Below are 20,000 nucleotides of genomic sequence, written 5' to 3' on the forward strand. Positions count from 1 at the left end.
GCTGGCACTGAATGTGTTAAGATACACAATCACCTCACCTGTGGGTGATCGGGGGCAGTGTCCTGATTGGCCCCAGGCTATAAACGGTTTTCACCAGAGCGCAACCCCACAGCACTTCCTTTTTCTCAGCATTCGGCAAACTGCAGAAATATTCACTTGACATCGTTACTTTTGTTTTCGCTGCTCAGCTGTATAGATGGTTTTCACAGAATGGTCAGTCCTGCACTTTAATGTTTTTTTTCTTTTATGTCCATAGCAAACACTGCAACAGGAAGTGAGCGGGGGTTCAATTTAGAATGTTTTTGTTGTCAAGTTAAAACCGTCTATATAAGCCCCAATCAGGCACCCGCCCCCTTTGGTTAAACTTGATTTGAACAGTTTCAGAGTGGCTTTTATCTGGAGAGAGTCTCCACTCAGATAACCTGTTAACTCTGGTGTCAGCTCTCTCCTATTCCATATGTATGGGACCTCTGTAAGACACACTGTGAAGGAAACCAAGCAGACCCAGCTGCTCCTGCGGGAGTCTGAAGTGGCAGTTGAGTTTGAATGACTTCATCACCGCCAGAGTCACCTCTGTGCTCAATAATGAACCAGATATGGATTGCAGTATGAGCACACCCATGGCCTCGGTGCAAGATGTCACCGAGGCTTAGCGGGCCCCATCAAATGCTAAGGCCGGCTGTAAATGGGTGGAGAGCCATCTATTCTGTCCAGGTTAGAACGCTAGCTTTGAAGACGGACATCACTCTGGGCCAAGATCCGCTCTCATAAGAGGCACAGTGGATCAGGCCATGTCCACTGCCCTGAGCACACCTGTCCTGAGTACACCTGCCCTGAGCACACCTGTCCTGTGGAGGGTGGAAAGGCTGCAGTTGCATAGATTGACTGCCATGGCACTCGGACCAGGTCATAGGCAGGGGTGGAACGAGTACACAAAAATATACTCAAGTAGAAGTTTGTTTATGTTCTGATTCTGATTGTACTTGACCCTCAATAAGTACAATCCCTCAACAAAAAACGAAGACTGTAATGCACTGTCTTTGGAACGGGTTTCATGAATCAACAACTCAACTCAAATGGAGGAACTTGTAACGTTGGAGGAAGAAATGTAATAACACCACAACTGGAGTTACCAAACTCTCATGTTACATGTTATCTGATTTATATGTGTGTATCAGTTCCACATATCTTTGCTCCTGAGTCCTATAATATCTTCTGGATCTCCATTGACTCAATTGACCATCAGCATCTAGAGACTCATATTTCTCACTTAGTCAATAAGGCCAAATGGGAGGACAGGTACTTGTTATATGGTAGCATTTGTCGTTGTTAAGGAAGGGGGAACCTTCTTTACTAGATTAACCACACACACACACACACACACACACACACACACACACACACACACACACACACACACACACACACACACACACACACACACACACACACACACACACACTCTCTCTCTCACACACACACACACACACACACACACACACACCGCATGCACACGCTGACCCCATTCATCAAGGTCCTAATTACAGCCCAAGCAGACGGCGGTCGATAGTATTGAGCGCCCTTTGAGGAGCCGCAGGTTCCAGTGATGCTGAGCTCTTTATTGGCTTTGTATCCAAAAATCCTCCGCTGGGGAGAAAGAGGGCGGGGCTATAACAATACGATGATGATGCTTCCCATTGGAGATGCACCTTAATTCTATCATAAGGTGACCAGACGTCCCCGATTTTTGGGGACAGTCCCCGTTTTTGGTGACCTGTCCCCGGCTGGAGCTGTCCCTGAAAATGTCCCAGATTTTCTACTGCCGTCTGCAGCCGATATGACTCTAGCTCTAGCAGGCTCATTCTTAAATCTCAAGTGAAGATACTTATAGGGTATGACTGTAAGACCTACAGCATCCATTGGGACCAACAATGCCATGATACCTTGTCGGGAAGGAAGGGGGCTAAATAATGAATTTTGAAAAACCGGCATATATGGTGAATTTCAAAGGGGACCCTTGACCTCTCACCTCAATATATCTGAATGAGAATGGATTCTATGAGTACCCACGAGTCTCCCCTTTACAGACGTGCCCACTGGCCAACCACTCAAGCAGAAAGGTTGCAGGAAGCTTACGGGCGGGTTAAAAGCATAATAAGCATCACATGTCTATGTTTTGATCCAGGCATCCAACAAGTGTTTTGTACATGTTTTGCTGCTTCCTGCACTTACAGGAAAACATTGAAAAAGCAATTAGGCAATTAGACCGAAAATACTTTTTGAGATCAGAGGCTATTCAAAAAACATCCGGCACTGTAGGTTCGGAAGGCCAGGCCAATGCTGCCGGGGAACACATTGACATTCTGTAAAGGGGCACAGTGAATGAAGTGTGTGTGTGTGTGTGTGTGTGTGTGTGTGGGGGGGGGGGGGGGGGGGGGGGGGGGGGGGGGGTTGGCGGAATCATCCCCCTTTCTTATTTCATAGGTAACATTGGATATTTTAATGATATATTGATTGCCGGACTGGAAATGTCCCCGATTTTCATTTGAGAAATCTGTGCCCAGACAAATTGATGCTACAAAATAATTGCTAGATTATCATAAAACTGTCTGTTGCACCAAACAGCAGAACAAATGTCGGAACCATCCATAATATTCAATATACAAACTGAGCATTCCAGGAAACAACACAATAATTGGTTGCGTATGACAGACGACATTGATTCAGAGGAATGAATGGATGTGGTCGACTCCATAACAAGATGATCATTGAACAGAATAAGTCTGTCTCATCTAGCTGTGGTGCCTTGTCTTTCCATTCAGCCCTCAGGGACCAGCAGCCATTGACCCTCTAGTCTACAGTATAGATGCAATGTAGTCCAATTTCATTCAAACAAGGTGACAATAAACACGTCAACTCCCCATGAATGATGAAGCCCCTGTCTCTGCCCATCAGTAACAGATATATCACCTTCTTTTGAGCTGTATAATTGCAGTTCCCACTTGGGACAATCAGAGTAATGATGCTGGAAAGCAGTGATGCCTCATTTGTCTGAGTTCTGTCAAAATCGGTTCAGTGATGTCTAAGATATTGAGTTTAACAGATGATGCAGTGCCCCATGCCCTGCCCCCATAATCCCTGAAAGATCTGTGCCATCATCATCATACTATGTGAGGAATCTCTGTCTGTATGTTTCTCCTCTGCATAGCTCAGGAAAGCTTTGTCTGATCCACTTCACCCTTAGCAAGGTGTGTGGCTGGGGACCCGAGGAAGTGCAGTGTTGGATTTGGTGCAATTTGGACATGTTCAATATTAATCAACTTTGACTAAAGAAGTGAACAGTGAGCTGCTGCAGCTCTGAGTGCAGTAGGGGCTGTTTGAAATACAACACCGTCACATCACAGAGGGGCAGGGCTTCAGGGCTCTGATTGGCTGAGCGGGACAAAGGCACGCGCCCTGTTCACTTAAACTGCCTGAGAGTGAAGAACGAGCACGCACAAGAGAGAAATAACAAAGGTGGAGGCCGTAATATCCCGAGAACTGTTCGTCCGATCGACTTCACACTTGGCTGGTGGATTGCTGGCGACCCAAGTACGTGCGGATGTGGTGCAATTTGGACATGCGACACGTGCAAATATTAATAAACTCAGCAGCAGGCCGAACAGGCAATGCACTTGCATGCATGGGACCCAAGGAAGTGCAGTGTCGAATGTGAAGTTGTATGGATAAGTGGTTCTCGAGAAAGCTGCACTATGGGCATGAGCGGTACGGGCACACTACTCACAATGAGATGAAATTCACAACATTTCACATCTTCATCTATTTGTTTGCATGGGTTGCTGTGTGTGTGGTGATACAATCAGTACAGCAAAATTGTAAGACAACACACACTTTTGATAATACAGTAAACTGCTCTTCTCCATCGAAGGGACGAAGACAGCTGACCCACTGTGATCACATTCAAATAAACAGATCATTAATTAGGTCTGTTCATCATTGCCATCAATGTGCATGGGACTGTACGGCAAAGGGCAATTGAGGTTGGGCTTTATTTAAACATGCACTCTCAACAGGGGCGTGTCATTTGCAGGATGGTAAATCCAGATGTGCATCTTAATGTAACGTTCCAATGTGTGCACCACAGATGAGGATACGACAACGCATTTAGCACTAAAGATGTTAGGGATGTGTCATAGCACCTTTAACTGATATTCTACTGTACGAGCCAAAGGCAGAATGCCATTGATTCTGCCATAAGCATGCGATGTGTGCATTACAGTCCAGCCATATGGCCAGGGATGGCTAGAGGCTCAGCCTGTGCCTGGAGCTATATGATTAATGCACACGGACGAGAGGTTGGACCAGCGCAGGGTCCCTTCCTACTCTGATGTCCCTTGGGAGCTAACCCAGTTCTGAGGGGAGGGAGGGAGAGAGAAAGAGTGTGAGAGAGAGATTCTGTGAATTTCCTGGCAATCTGAAAAACTGTGGGGCGATCAAATAGTTTTTTTTTTGATTGATTGATGATTGATGAGTATTTTTAATTACAGACATAGCTGCAATACACTTGACATGAGCTCCATGCAAAATTACAGCCCTCTGCCGTGCCATCCTGCATATTTAGAACCCCCCCCCCCCACCCCCTTCAGCCAATAGGCATTAACACAAACACACATGCCAAAGTTCAGCCTCAGAGGGTGAAAACTGTGCCCGCTAAAGTGCGGTGAACTTTTTGTGGCCGACCAACCAACCAACCAACCAACCAACAGAGTGACTTGTAGAGCTGCTGCTCCCTTCATGTGGTAATGGCTTGAATCTCTGAGGGAGATAGGACGGATCCTTTGAGAGGCAAAGCAGAAGCCTTACCTTACCTAACAGTAATTACACAATCAAACATCTTGTGCAGGGATAGATTTCTATGGAGGAGCAAAAGGCTGACTTTAACCATCTGAAACACAGTTCAGGTCTACGGAGACGCTGCCTGGAGATTGAAATGCACATTCAATTAGCATATCGCATTTGATTGTGAGTAGACAGGCATAATTTAGATTTTCATTTTAAAGGCAGAGTCCCCAAATGCAAGCCTCCAGCTGTTATTTATTACGAAGAAGTGAGGCAAGAAAATGGGTAAAAATGAGAGATGTGCAATGTATAGAATCCAGGCAAGCCTGACTGTCCACAAGCAACTAACAATCTGCCAAGGAAGAATACAAGTTCTGCAAGGAGATTGTCTATAAAAAGACTAAGGTCAATATGACAACCAAACTTTTAAGTTTCCTTAACAACAAGAAGACTTGGCAACTATAGAGCCACCAGAGTTGTTTTTTTAGGACAAATATAGCTGTTTTCATTCATACGTCAAAGTAGAACAGAGAGAAAGCACGACACACTCACTAAACCTTCTCTATCTGAACTGAGCATTTTTACCTTCAAAGGCATCTTATTACAGTATGTGCAGTACAAATTAATTTTAAATTTTTTCCCAATGAATAAATGGTATAGAATTTCCATTAAGGTTGAATATGAAATGTGTGTGGAGACAGCAGTCTAGTGGGACTATTACATTACAGGGAGATGGGCAGACACGCACGCATGCAAGCACGCACGCACGGGCACACACACACACACACACACACACACACACACACACACACACACACACACACACACACACACACACACACACACACACACACACACACACACACACACACAAAATACCTAAAGTCCCAGCTAATTTAAATCTGGCATGATTGAATTAAGATGAAATATGCTATGTGTAGTATATCATTGTCATATTAATTTTGATACCTTGATATAATCAGCAACAGCAAATGAGACCATGGTTGAGACAATTGGCAGCCTGTATCTCAAGGCAGTGGTATTGTTGTAGTGCTAATGTTTCTCAAAATTGGAACCACATTTCCCAGAAACCTTCTTGGTGATGGTCTTGTTTGTTGTTGATTACTTGTGTCTCTACATGAATTTGGTCACCTTTGAAGCATTAAGTCTAAAGGTCCTTACACATCGGGTGCGTTTTTTTCGTGCAATTAATTTGCACGTCAATAATATTTTCCGAACCTAGTCAATGCAACCGTGCATACCAATGGCGAAGTTTCGCTGATCGTTATTGCGGTGTTTATTTTTTCGAACTGCGGTCGATTTTTCAGAGATTCGCTTCCAACGTGTACACATCTGTGGCTGTGATTGACAGGTGGCTCAAAACTCGCATCGCAATTTCGTGCCATATACTGTATTCGCATCGCTCTTGATTTGTAAGGACCTTTAGTATGAAATCTTATAACATTTATCCATCCTTAACACCACAAAACTAATTGTGTGTCATCACAGAAATAAGTACTATATACCTCTCCATCCATGGCTTTCCAAGTGTGCTTATAGACCTTGTGGTCACAGTACTGTAGCTGGAAGAGTGGGGCTTCACAAATCTGCATTACCCACCATCACCATCCAGTAGCATGCTGCTCCTTCACAGCTGAGTGATGCTGATGAGCCATAAGAAGGGTCTAACCTGACCTACACAGTCTGCTATAGATTTATCCCAGTGAATAATGCAATGTAGACAGTGTCGCTGTATCTAAACCCCACTCGTATGTCAGTGTAGATCTGGGTCACTACCCCCAAGTGTTTCCTAGTGCCTTTCATTAAACATTAATTGTGTCTAAGTATATTTCTATGTCTCTGCCTCATGAAACCACAGATGAGTTCCACTTGGAGGGGAAATGGGATGCTAGCATGTTGATATCTGCTTCCCTATGCTGTTGTAACTGGGTCTTACAGGGGTTTTTGGAATATTTCTGTTGATTGTTTGAGCAGTTTGTGGGAAGATTGAAGTATGGGCATGGGATTCATGCTGGTATGATACTGTTGGCCTCGTACACCGCTGATTGTATCCAACTGCTTACATGCTACAAAACTCTGGTCAGTTGTTTACTATTACCAACCATGACATGATATTGACAGTGAAAATAATTCCGAATTCAATTTACTATCAACTTCGCTCTCAGCAAAAATGCCAGAATGCTAAGAACACACTAAAAGAAAGACATAGACAACACATAAAGAAATAGATAAAGACTTGTATCTCACCGAGGTTACATATTGTATCTCCCGGCACAGTTTTGTCTCCTGGGGGAAGTCGGCCAGATCCAGGAAGCTGTCCACCACCACTTGGCCAATCAAATCGTGACGTGAGAACCTGTCAAAGTCGTACACGCTGAAGTGCAGCTTGCGGCTCGGCAGCTCGGTGTACGCCACGGGAAAGAGAAACACTTCGTCGAATACTGGGTTGAGTGTCTTGCGGTGCACCTTGGTCTGGTGCTTGTTCTTGCGGTCGGGCAGCAGGTAGATCTTGATGTAAGGATCAGAGGTCCCTGAAAAGTCCTTGGCGGGGAGGTCCTGGGCCTTGGCGATCTTCACGATCAGCTGTTCCAGATCACAATCGAACTTTAGGATGAAGTGAAGACGCCCACAGCTGTCTACCCGGCGCCCGTCCTCGCCATCCACCGAGCGCTGCTTGTAGAGCTCTGGTTTGATCCGGCCCAGACCAGACAGGGACTCCTGGCGCTGGAACTGAGCAGGGTTGAAGTCCGGATTGGACAGGTTCATCTGACGACGGATGGAGTTGTGCCTGTAACAAAGACATGTACGGGTCATTATTAGAAAATGCAGCTCATGTTTTGTATTTCATGTGAAATCTAGTCCATATTCTGACTTTCATAGTAAGCCTAATGTTTATTCATTTCTCTACACGTCATTATTGTCGGCTGCTGGAGCCTATCCTACCAAACTTTGGGGGGAAGTTAGAGGAAAAGCAGGACAGGTCACCAACATTCATACATATTAGACAGTTTATGTTCACGTTGCAGCTGAAAGTGTCCTAATTCTATTTTCTCTCTCCCCATGTGACAGATCTGATGTGACATAAAGTGTGTTGCCAAAGAGGCCGGGTATCGTGCAATGACCTACCCCTGTCTGTCACAACCCAAGGTAATATACCTGCTGTGCACTTTGTGACAGAGATTTGTCACCTCAGTCTTGTGGTTTTCCGCATCATTGTGGACAGGCACTGAAGTTTTGGACATTTTTTAATTACATCCCCGCCCCCCCTTTTTCTCCCTTCCCCCTGTTGTCCCTGTCATTGCTCCACCCCCTCTGCCGATCTGGGGAAAGCCATAGACTCCTCCGCTACATGTGCAGTCGGTGGTCGCTTCTTTTCACCTGACAGCGAGGAGTTTCACCGGCAGGATGTAGCGCATGGAGGATTACGCTATTCCCCACAGTTCCCCTCCCACCCGGACAGACGCCCCGAATGACCAGAGAAGTGCAGCGACGAGGACTCAAACCCCACCGGCTTCCCACCCACAGACACTGTCTGTGTCTGTGTCTGTAGGAACATCTGACCAAGCCGGAAGTACCGCTGCCGGGAATTGAAGCAGGGTCTCCGCGGACCTCAGGTCTCTCTGCACAGAGGTGGCAGTGGCGGCTCCACAGAAAGCAAAGTCAAACCTCTGGCCCTTTTTTCCCCCACCACAGCAAATCTTCCCTAGGAGGAGCATGAACTGTAATTTTGGTGGATGTTCAGACAGTATTTCTTTTGTTGTTCATTTGTGCATGTGGGTAATTTCAGGATGGAGCTCTAACACAGGTCCACGCTTGGTGTTACCTCCGGCTTGGTCGGGCGTTCCTGCATGCAATTGGCCATGTCTGTGGGTGAGAAGCCGGACAAGGGTATGTGTCCTGGTCGCTACACTAGCGCCTCCTCTCGTTGGTCAGGGCACCTGTTCAATGGGGACGGGAACTGGGGGGAATACCATGTTCGTCCACATGTGTTATGTCCTCCCGCTGAAACACCTCACTGTCAGGTGAAAAGAAGCAGCTGCCAACTACACGTATCGGAGGAAGCATGTGAGACTCTACACCCTCCCCAGATTGGCAGAGGGGGTGGAGCAACAACCGGGACCACTTAGAGAGGGAAAAATGGCCAACTTGGGAAGAACGAACAGGGAGGAAATCCGAGAAAGAAGAAGAAGAAAGAAAATAAGATGTGAATTGAGCACTTAGGCCTATAGGCCTTAGAGTCTCCAATCCACCTGACCTTCAAAGCTTTGAACTGCAGGAAGAAAGCCAGGAGAACAAGCAAACTGCATACAGAATAAAAGCTTGCTGTGAGGTGAGTGCTAACCTACAGAGGCAGCTACAGTCAATTGACAGAAGAATTGCGGTATGCCCCTTTTAATGCTGGTATCACCTGTAGAGGTGTGTGTGTGTGTGTGTGTGTGTGTGTGTGTGTGTGTGTGTGTGTGTGTGTGTGTGTGTGTGTGTGTGTGTGTGTGTGTGTGTGTGTGTGTGTGTGTGTGTTTGTGTGTTGTCTGTCTCTCTGAACTCTGTCTCTAGGTAGGTCGGTTCTTCTCTCCCGTGTGTATCTCTGTAACATTTTGTTAAACACCAAAAGTGGGCCAAAATGCTTCAGGGTGTACTGACCGTACAGACGAGGTGGGTTCAGTAATCTGTCTCTGGACTCTGTCTCTGGCTAGAGTGTGGACATGGTTTTTCTTGATCTGGGTCGACTCCAGCGGGATGTCCGGCGATGTGTGACTGATCTTCATCGCTGACTCCGGGACTGTGACAGCGGATAGGGGCGCCGTGGGCTCCTTAACACAGCCATCCTCGCTGTAGTCCCTCTCCTCCCCGTCCACCTGCACAGCAGATGCTTACAGTTTACACCATGCGTACAGTTTTGATGAATACTGGTGCTGGAAATCCTAAATTGGGAATACGGTTTGGGGGTTTGAGGACAGGGTTGTAGTTTGGTGTTTTGCTGCAGGAAGGTGAGTATACTGTGTCCTCATTATGTCCTTGGTGACCAGACCTACTAGTTGCAACAAATTGCTGTAAACAGCTTTCATTTCTAAATGTATCATCTGGCTGTCTAGTGTCTAAGCATAATTTGAACAGAGGTGGTTCAATTCTGTGGTGTTAATTTTCCCACTGATATAATTGATTTTGTTTTTGGATAGCTTGTTGCTATGTCTGGTCAGTTAAATATTGTTATCACAGCTGATAATAGCTAACATCTACTAGAATCTAGTGACAGTAGTCATGTTAATGTATCACTGTTGCTTTGCTAAATTAACCTGCTGGCTAGTTAGTGAGCTAACAGTTGGTTATGTGCTGACTCTCTCAGCTAAAGACAAGACTATTAAAGGAACACTCTGCCCATTTTCAACCAGCTTTGTATCATTAGAACATCAGTAGTATATCAGAAAACTGTTAACTGTTTTGAAGTCTGTCATTTAATTTGACAGTTATTGAGTGTTAAAGTGTGGCCCCGTGACATCACTGGTCCACACTAACTCAAATTAATAATTCATTAACTCAAATCAACTCTCAATAACTGTCAAACTAGATGAAGGATGAATAGTTTGACAGTTATTGAGAGGTGATTTGAGTTAATGAGTTATTAATTTGAGTAGGTCTAATGGAGCTCATGCCAAGTTCAGACAAGAAGACTATTTATGCTTGTCATTCATTCATTCACTCCCCCTCTTTCCCACTCCCAGCTCGTATCAGCTGATTAGGGGCGGTAATGATTCTGCTTAACCAATCAGTGTTAGCCACATCTCCCTATTCAGGGCTGTAGTGGTGGCTAAACGCACGTAAACGCTGTTTAGGTACCTTTTTCAATGCTCTGCAGCGTTTAGGCACCTTTTAAGATAGTTTACTCACATTTTTAAATCATTTAGGCACTTATTATTGCACGAGTTTTAAAAAGTTAGAGTAGGAAACTCTGTTGATACGGAGACCACGGCAAGCACGTCACACACCAAAACAAAAGAAACAAGATGACACATGGCACTGACCAGGAGCTCCGCGAACGTAGCCCACTACTTGTGGAGCGCTCCGCGGGAAAGGTAGGCTACACGGCCCCGGTCACGTTGGTGCCTTTCTCGAGCTGCGCTTGCCTGCCCAGACAAACAACGTGGCGGTGCCATTGTGGCAGCGATGCGCAATGCGCATTTGGAGACCAGCTCATGGTGAGCTGTATGTTGGTTAAAAATGTGTGTGGGGAAAATCATATAGGCCTACCGTTTTACAACTGAAGAGTGAATCACTGGACTGAATCACTTCACGCAATTAAGACAACGTGACCATTTCTGACGCAGAAGAAGCAGAATGGATTTGTCAGTTTTTCACAAATAACCCGAAAAAACGAACAATAGGCCTACAGGTTGCAAATGGTCAATTGCTTTTAAAGCAGTTAGTCAGCTTATGCCTGACATTATTGTTGTCAAGTAGCAATGACTGAAGCTTGATGTGCTGAGCTCAATCAAGCTAATGTTATTAATTTGCACTGCTCTGGCTGTCATTAGGCATTGATTAACTGAATGCTATACTGTTACTTTGAACATCCATTTGCAATGATTCTGGCTGGATATTAACTATTGTAAATGTGTCACAATGAATGCAATTTGTGCACAATGTGTAAATACATTTTATATTGATTGTTTAGGCCTAATTATTTGTAAAGTCACAACACATTAGAGATGTGTGGAGTTCTTCATTTAGCCTCTTCATTTTGCTCTCAAATGCACCAGGTTGACGAATTTTACTTTAAAATGTATAAAATTTTCTTCCGGGGGAGAATCCCCCAGGACCCCCCTTGAAGGTCCAAGGCCCATCCCATAGCCAGCTACTTTTCCTATCTGGCTGGCTACTCAGAAATGTGGGGAACCCCCTGATATACCTTATAGGGGTATTCAGATTAAGTTGTTCATATTTTGTCTTGTATAGCCTATCGGTCACGGAAGCTTATAGTTTATCCGCCGTTATAACACTGCCGGTGCCGCCGTGAGAAAGCTGCCTGAAAAGTATAGTTTACCTAGCTTTTTTTTTACCACTACAGCACTGTCCCTATTCAGCCTATCGTGCCGTATCACCCTTTAAAAGCTGCTCTCCTCTCTTGTGTTGGCTGCTGTCTTTTCAGTGCATTCACTGCGACCCTCCTCCACCTCATTCACCTCCAGTCTTTCACTCTGAGGTCTCCAGAAGCCTTCTCCTCATCCATCAAGACCTAAGAGTTCCCTCACCTTCACCACCACCAGGTCTAGTCTCCACAGGGGGATATTCTATTCTAAGCTGCACTACCGCCTTCATAATCATGATAATGTCACGATGGAGTCTAATCGCCAAATACATTTCATATGTTATTCTGTAGGCTAATTAAATCATTGTTAATAAATCATTGTTCACTAGAAATGTCTCTCTCCTGATTGAACTCAGGTTGTGGTTGCTTTGGGAGATGCTGCCACTGTAGAGATTCTCTATTTTCATAAAGTGTCAAACAAAGTCTGGTTTACTGTCCTAGTACATTAACCTTTGATTGTTTATAATTCCAATAAGCAGGGACATTTTTCATTTCAGAGATCGGAGTGAATTTCAGATCGATAAAATTGAATTAAAATAATTTAAATACAGTCTCCATTACCTCTGTGAGGACGGGCTGTTGGTCTCCTCCCAGGAAGTGCGCCCCTTTGAGGGCGTCGGGGAGGAAGCGGCCGCTCCATGGCACCCAGCATAACTTCCATGAGACGAAGAGGGAGACGCTGAAAAGAGCCAGGCCACAGGTGGTCACCAGCAGGGACAACAGGCTCACCGATACATCTAGAGACAGATGGAAGAGACAGAATGACAGACAGACAGACAGGCAGACAGACAGACAGACAGACAGACAGACAGACAGACAGACAGACAGACAGACAGACAGTGAGTCAGTGAGTGAACATAGCTTGGCCATTGGGAAGGCTGCTACAGAAAAAGCTGGTTTGCCAGAGAGGACCGGCTAAGGTCATTCTGTATGCTAAATCAGATGGAAACAAAACACTTCCCCATCTCATGCACATCGCATGAGATGGGGAAGTGTTTTGTGGATAGTTGAAGAGAAAATGTCCTCTGACCAAAGCTTATCCAAATATATCAAGAATTTGAAAGCGAGATTAATTGAGTGCCAAAGTCACGCTCTCTTCCAGGTTCCACGTGGAACCTAAAGGAGTGACTTCCTCATTCATTCATGGGGTGTATGTGTATGTATGTATGTATGAATGTATGTATGTATGTATGTATGTATGTATGTATGTATGTATGTATGTATGTATATATATTTTTTTCTTTTTTCTTTTTTCTGCACCACTCTTCCAAACAAACCATATAGTACATGCTCATTGTAATTACAACACAGTCGGTGATATGATTTGTGAAATGAACCAAATACTCCTCTGAAGTGCACAGTCCTGCACTGGGGACCAGCTGGGTTTAACTCAAAGCAATGGAGGGATGATGTATGTGTCCCAACACTATGCGTGGCTTCTGTTCTCAGTTGGCACAGTTAGAGAGGATCCAGCTGAGTCGCTCCACTGTGCTGCGGCTTCGCTTTGTCAAAGAGTTACCATGCATTTGTTTAGAGGTGTAGGCTACTGAGTAAGCTTTGGCCTGTTGTTGCTTGTAATCAAAGTTGACCGCTCCTGCCTACTCAACAAGACGCAAAACCAATGTGGTTGTCAGAACAGTTAAAAGCACTCAAACATGAAAAAAAAAAAAAAGAAAGAAAAAAAAAAATATATATATATATATATATATACTTTTTTCTTTTTGAAGCAGCAGGGTCTCTTGGCTTTGTCTTGCAGAGGGCAATCAAGGCACTGCCCTGACCCCACAGCCAGTGGTAGTTAATTGGATTCAAGAGTTCCAATAATCACCAAGCTCACTCCTTACCAAAGGAAGTCTACTATGTTTAATTAGAAACGGTTAGAGAGGTCTTGATTACTTTAATTGTCTGTGGTGGCTGTGATGATGTTTTTCCTGCCATAAGTATGCATGCACTATCAGATTCCTATAGTTACTGAGGCATTATTGATTGCTTAGAATCTAAGCCTTAGATCAATGCCTAAACAGTCATTAAGGTATTTTAATTTGGTTATTATCTAGTATTTCGTAATTGAAGTTAGTGACCATATTCCCATCATTAATTATTTTACTTGCTCTTTTAAAGACATTATAATCTACTAATACACACATTTATACATGGATATTAGTACATGTGTCCCCATACACTCAAATGTCACCACAACATAGTGTCTTAAAACAGTACAACAAATACTTATTACGCCTACAGTAGGAGAGCAATTTCTAAAGCTGCTGTTATTCTATGATAATAGGTCTGGTATCTCCTCTGATGAAGTTCACAAAGTGTGAAAACCACATTTGCAGAACATTTCAATTAAATACCAAAAATATGCTCACATCTCAGAGAGATGATTTCCAAAAGACCATGAGGAGAATCATTATGAATATGAAACAGGAGCGCCCGATTCTCATTTGTTGTCAAACAACTGTGGCACAAAACTGGCTGCACGATGAAAAACGCAATACATTGTGAATGACGGAGCTGGGGGATATAGTTGAAATCAATACATGTAGCACGATAATAACTTTTCAAGGATTTTTCTTGATAGCATTATATATCACGATATGATCTATGCAAAATCATGTTACATACAGTATATATATATATATATATATATATATATATATATATACTGTATATATATATATACTGTATGTATATATATATAATATTGAATTATCTCTGGGCCCTAATACAGCAGCCTCATAACGCTAACAGAGATAGAGCGTTTCTATCACAGAGGAAAAGGTTTGAGGTTTTTTTCTTTGTCTGTCCAACAATGCAAATGGGTTGTTCCTGATGGAAGCTATGGGCAGAGTGCATGTTCCTGCCTCTGACGTGAACCAAGCATCCAAAACCCCAAAGTGAACATAAAACAGATTGATTTGATCGATTTGAAAAACATCTCCCTTTGATGAGGCGGCGTGTAACTAAACACCAGGCTTCAGGCTGGCTGATTACCCACAGTGTGCTGGAGAAAGGCTGTTTGGATTGACTCTCAATGGAGGGCTGAGAATCACACGTACATGGAGCCTGTCAGCTCCATCATGTGTTGGATTTAGCGTGTATGTTATTCACACACGCGCACGCACACACACACACACACACACACACACACACACACACACACACACATGCACGTCTCTTGGCCTCTATCATGGGTTCACATCATGTTTGATGTCACGGTGTGTTCCAACTGACAGGAACACAAGGGAATACATGTCAGCTCACTGATCGTTGAATTATTTTGTGTCCTGTTTTTTTATTCTCTACTACTCTCTCCCATGCTACTCTCTCTCTCTCCCTCCCTCCCTCCCTGCCTCCCTCTCTCTGTGCCACAGAATCAAACTCATTCACTTCAGCCTCCATTATTCTCATCAGTGATGTGAAAATGTTCTTCCCTGCACAGATGCCCATGCATGATTGGACTGTTTGAGGACATTTAAAAGAGGAACAAAGCCTTCAAAGGATTGAACGCTGCAAAAAAAATCTTGACACATTCTGTTAAAATCTTCTCTTGTCTCAAAACAAGTGAACAGTCTGATGATGTCATCAGTGATGTCACTTGAGCAATTGTGCATTGTTACATCACTGATGATGTCGTCAATGACATCATCGGCATTGTGTCACTGATGATGTCATCAGTGATGTCATAAGTCACTGATGATGTCATCAGTGATGTCATAAGACACTGATGATGTCATCAGTGAGGTCATAAGACTGATGGATGTCAACTTAAGGGGCAAACACCCCCGCGTGCTTGTAAACTTAAGGGCAATAACATTTTGTGAGCAACACACGCACACGCACCCGTACGCGCCAATAGTGCAGGCGAGGCCACACAGCAGCCGAGCTGCGTATGCGAGCTGCAGGGCCAGCTCGGCAAGCTGCAGGGCAGGCAAGGCCGCGCAGCGGGTGAGCCTAGGAATCAAGCGCGCGAGATGCCTAGCATCAAATGGGACCTCTAAAAGCACTCTCAGCTGTTATAGACTTGAAGCTATGTCTACCACCAGTTTCCTTAAAGCGGCACAAGGCAAGACTTTACTGTGAAAACACATTCTCATCTTATCAGTCTAAAGCCCATGGCACACCAATCAAACATTCTCCAATAACTGCCAACATTGTTGTTGGCAGTTGTGCTTCAGTCACAAAGTGAGGCTGCAACAGAGTAATGGAGACACCCTATATATTCACTCCATTTTCCCACATTACATTCTGCTATCAGGTGGACACAGACACCCGCAGGGAATGATGAGTCTAAACTGAAACTAGAGACCAGAGAAAGCTCTCTCGTGCACACACACACACACGCACGCACGCACACACACACACACACACACACACACACACGCACGCACACACACACACACACACACACACACACACAGGCGAACACAAAAGAGAGAGAGAGACTTGATGGCAATATTGTTGTGACATTCATGCCAATAAAGAAAATTTGAATTGAGAGACAGATACTTCTAATTTAGGGACCAATAATCCTCCATGCAGTCTGAAATGGCTGCAGTCTGTCAAACATGGCCCAAGGTGTATAAACACAGATTAGCATTGGCTCCTCATTATGACAGTAAATCTATATGTATGTAAAATCCTTATTCGTGGGGGCTTTCGGGGCTCATTGAAGAGGTGGATGGCAGTTGGGAAGAAACTGTCCTTGTGACGAGAGGTTCTGCTTCCGCCAGACCTCAGTCTCCTGCCACCGGGAAGTGCCAAAGAGTTTGTGGCCTAGGTGGGAGGGGTCGCAGGGAAGATTCATGTGTCAAAGAATTGTTTGCTTTCTTGTTGACGAGGTTAAGCAGAGGAAAGGCTATGATTATGGCTCATTTGTTGTTTTCTACTCAGGTTAATGCGTAGTCCTGTCAGAGTGCGGGCCTTATAGGATAGAGTCATCTCATTAAACTCTTCCATGTAGTCTGTCCTCTGGGGAGCCAAGCACTGAGTACCGCTCAATAAGCTGCAACAGCCAAGTCAGCAGTGCAGGGTCAGTAAGAGACCATCGCTAAGGTGAGAGGCCAAGGGGATGTGGGCCTGAGGGGAAGCAGGTATAGTGCCCCGGAAACTACTTAGACCAGGTTAGAGAGAAAATGGGGGGATGGGGGGGGGGGGGTTGAACAGAAGTTTATTTGGCTCACTCACAAAAATCACCAGAGACTCATTATTTCCAAACCAACAACAGTACCAACACAAACAATGAAGGGTGTAATGAAACATCACTAAACTTTTCCCATCCCCCATTTAATCAATTCCTAATCTAAACCAAGGAATAAAAGCTTTACACGTCTATTTTCCCATATGAACAACACTGTATCTGCAAATATCACTGTTATCAAACTCTGCTGACTCAGAGTGGAACAATATGAGCCCACACAATATAATCTGATAGAAAAAAAAATCACAATGTGCATTGTAGAGCTGGACAAAGGTTTCTCTCTGACTAAAACAAACTCAAACTGGATACACTATTACCATTTTGTGGCCAAGCTATTTGACATTCTCCACTTTACCTGTAACCCTAATTTTGTGGAAGAAACACGTCACCATGCTGTGCATGCTCCACATAGGGGTCATTGTTTTAATTTCATTGAAATGTAATATAGCAATATTAGCTCATGAACACAGTAGTTCTGGGCTATAGACCTACATGCCACTGCAGCCCTGTCAAACACGAGCTTAAACACTGGAGGGATAGCAGGGATGGAAATGTTACTCCGCTCAATAGGCATGGGATGTCATTTTCACACAGGCTGGTGTTAAATATCTGGGGGAATAGAAAGGTAAAATGCCTAAATGAGTATGCTACACATATAAAGCTGTCCTTTGTCCTCAGTCCACAGCTCTAGTACCAACTCTTCACCAAAGAAAGCATGCTTATGAGGCTCAAAAAGTCTTTCAAAGTCGTTAGATGCTAAGTTGCATATTGATATACAGGTACTGTATTTGCTTCAGCCACCAGCTCTTAGCAAAGGGAGGGGTGACACTGTGTATACGGAGAGTGATCATCATCAGACAATCTTTGGTTCAGAGAAGAACGGGCATCAGGCTTGCTTTTGTTGCCAAATGTTTTGGCCGTCAACACGTCGAAATTGTCGCCCCATGCTCTGAAAAGTCACTTGTCTTTTGGGAAATAAAGTTGCTAGCGGGGTCTGAAAAGTTGATAAATCTAGTTCACAACATGAGTCCTTGCGGAGACAAAAGAAAATTGGAGTGGCTTTAGCATAATCTGACGTGGTCAGACCCAACGTCTTACGTCAGCACGCTTCCAGCGACAGATTAGTCTCTTAAAACAGACTGTATCATCTACATCCGGCGAATGCAGCTATATACAGTCTGTACGTTACACCCCCAGAACATGCACAAGGAAGTTGGGAAAAAAACCTTCAGACTGGAAGGAAGTTCTACGGAATCCGACCAATCACGACACGCGAATGCGGCATATTGGATTCTGATTGGACTAACCCACATGGAAAGAATCTATATGAACATATATGCAACTATATGCAACCTATATGCAACCTATATGCAGCATATATGAGCATATAGGCCATATATATGCTGCATATAGGTTGCATATAGGCCAGATTTAGGTGCATATATGTGCATATAGGAGCATATAGGCCATATATATGCCGCATATAGGTTGCATATAGGCCAGATTTAGGTGCATATAGGAGCATATAGGAGCATATAGGCCATATATATGCCGCATATAGGTTGCATATAGGCCAGATCTAGGTGCATATATGCGCATATAGGAGCATATAGGCCATATATATGCCGCATATAGGTTGCATATAGGCCAGATTTAGGTGCATATATGCGCATATAGGAGCATATAGGCCATATATATGCCGCATATAGGTTGCATATAGGCCAGATTTAGGTGCATATATGCGCATATAGGCCACATTTATGCCGCATATAGGTTGCATATAGGCCAGATTCAGGTGCATATAAGTGCATATACCGGGCATATAGGTCTCCTATAGCTTCTTTATATCCACATATAGGTACTATATGTGCACATACAGGGCATATATGTCTCCTATATAGCTTCTTTATATACACATAAAGGCCCTATATGTTCATAATACAGGTCATATAGGTCTCACTTCTTTATATCCACATATAGGCCATATATGTACACAATACAAGGTATATGCCTCCTATATAGGTCATTTACAAATCTGTTTGTATACACTGTGTCATAATCCATATATACCCAGCGAGCACAAAACGTTTTTTCAACGTTGATTTTTAGTTTAAATCTGGGTGATATTGGGTTTGAACGTCTAAGACCTAATTTCACCCTCTTTTCAACCGGCTAAAATGCGGTTACAACGTAAACGTGTAAAAAAACACAATTTGGTTCATCATATTGTTAAAACATTTGTTGTAGTTTGGAATAGAGACAATATTGATAGTGTGTGAATTGGCATTTTATTGTCTTTTATTGTGTAACTGAGAGTTGAAATCTGATCTACACGAAAACTACATTTCAACGCATTTTATGTCACATGAAATATCATAAATATGGGACTATAGGCTATGTGGTGCCAGCAAAAAGCTTCCAGGACACAACTATGGTTAATAGTTTAGCGCAATAGTACTATAAAATAATGAATTCAGTTCCTGCAGCAACGAGCATGCGCGTACTTACTAGCTGTGACTGACTAGACCAAAGCGGTCTGCACCGCGGTCTGCACCAAGTGCGGAACGAGGTGCTCTGGGCACACTATGTTATTGTAACAGACTATACTGAGGCTCTGTGTAGGCCTACCTCCTGAGTCTCTGGTGTTAAATGAAGTTAACCTCTGAAGCCGTACAGCCTACAGACTATAGATGCACACACACACACAACATCATTTTAGTCTGTTACAATCGTACGCATCACATAAAATAACTTCCCGATCGCTTACAATTGTGGTCTACGTTGTGCGCGAGAGAGTATATAATGTGCCCGGCTCTCTGGTTAGTATAAGAAAATGTATAGCTCAGCACTAGA

At 43.9% G+C, this 20,000-nt stretch overlaps 1 protein-coding gene across 1 annotated transcript in view; it reads right to left on the minus strand.

Annotated features, from left to right (window-relative positions):
- Positions 1 to 20,000, minus strand: part of syt9b (synaptotagmin IXb) — a gene marked incomplete at its 3' end in the record, with an annotated part of 38,205 nt that overhangs the window by 15,319 nt on the left and 2,886 nt on the right. Inside the window, exons 2-4 of the mRNA XM_083654540.1 lie at positions 12,506 to 12,681; positions 9,502 to 9,716; positions 7,108 to 7,648 (exon numbers count right to left, since the gene is read on the minus strand). Coding sequence (XP_083510666.1) covers positions 7,108 to 7,648; positions 9,502 to 9,716; positions 12,506 to 12,681 — 932 coding nt within the window. The remainder of the gene's footprint in view (positions 1 to 7,107; positions 7,649 to 9,501; positions 9,717 to 12,505; positions 12,682 to 20,000) is intronic.

The sequence above is a fragment of the Poromitra crassiceps genome (genome assembly GCF_964638095.1).
Source record: "Poromitra crassiceps genome assembly, chromosome: 18".
Lineage (NCBI taxonomy): Eukaryota > Metazoa > Chordata > Actinopteri > Beryciformes > Melamphaidae > Poromitra > Poromitra crassiceps.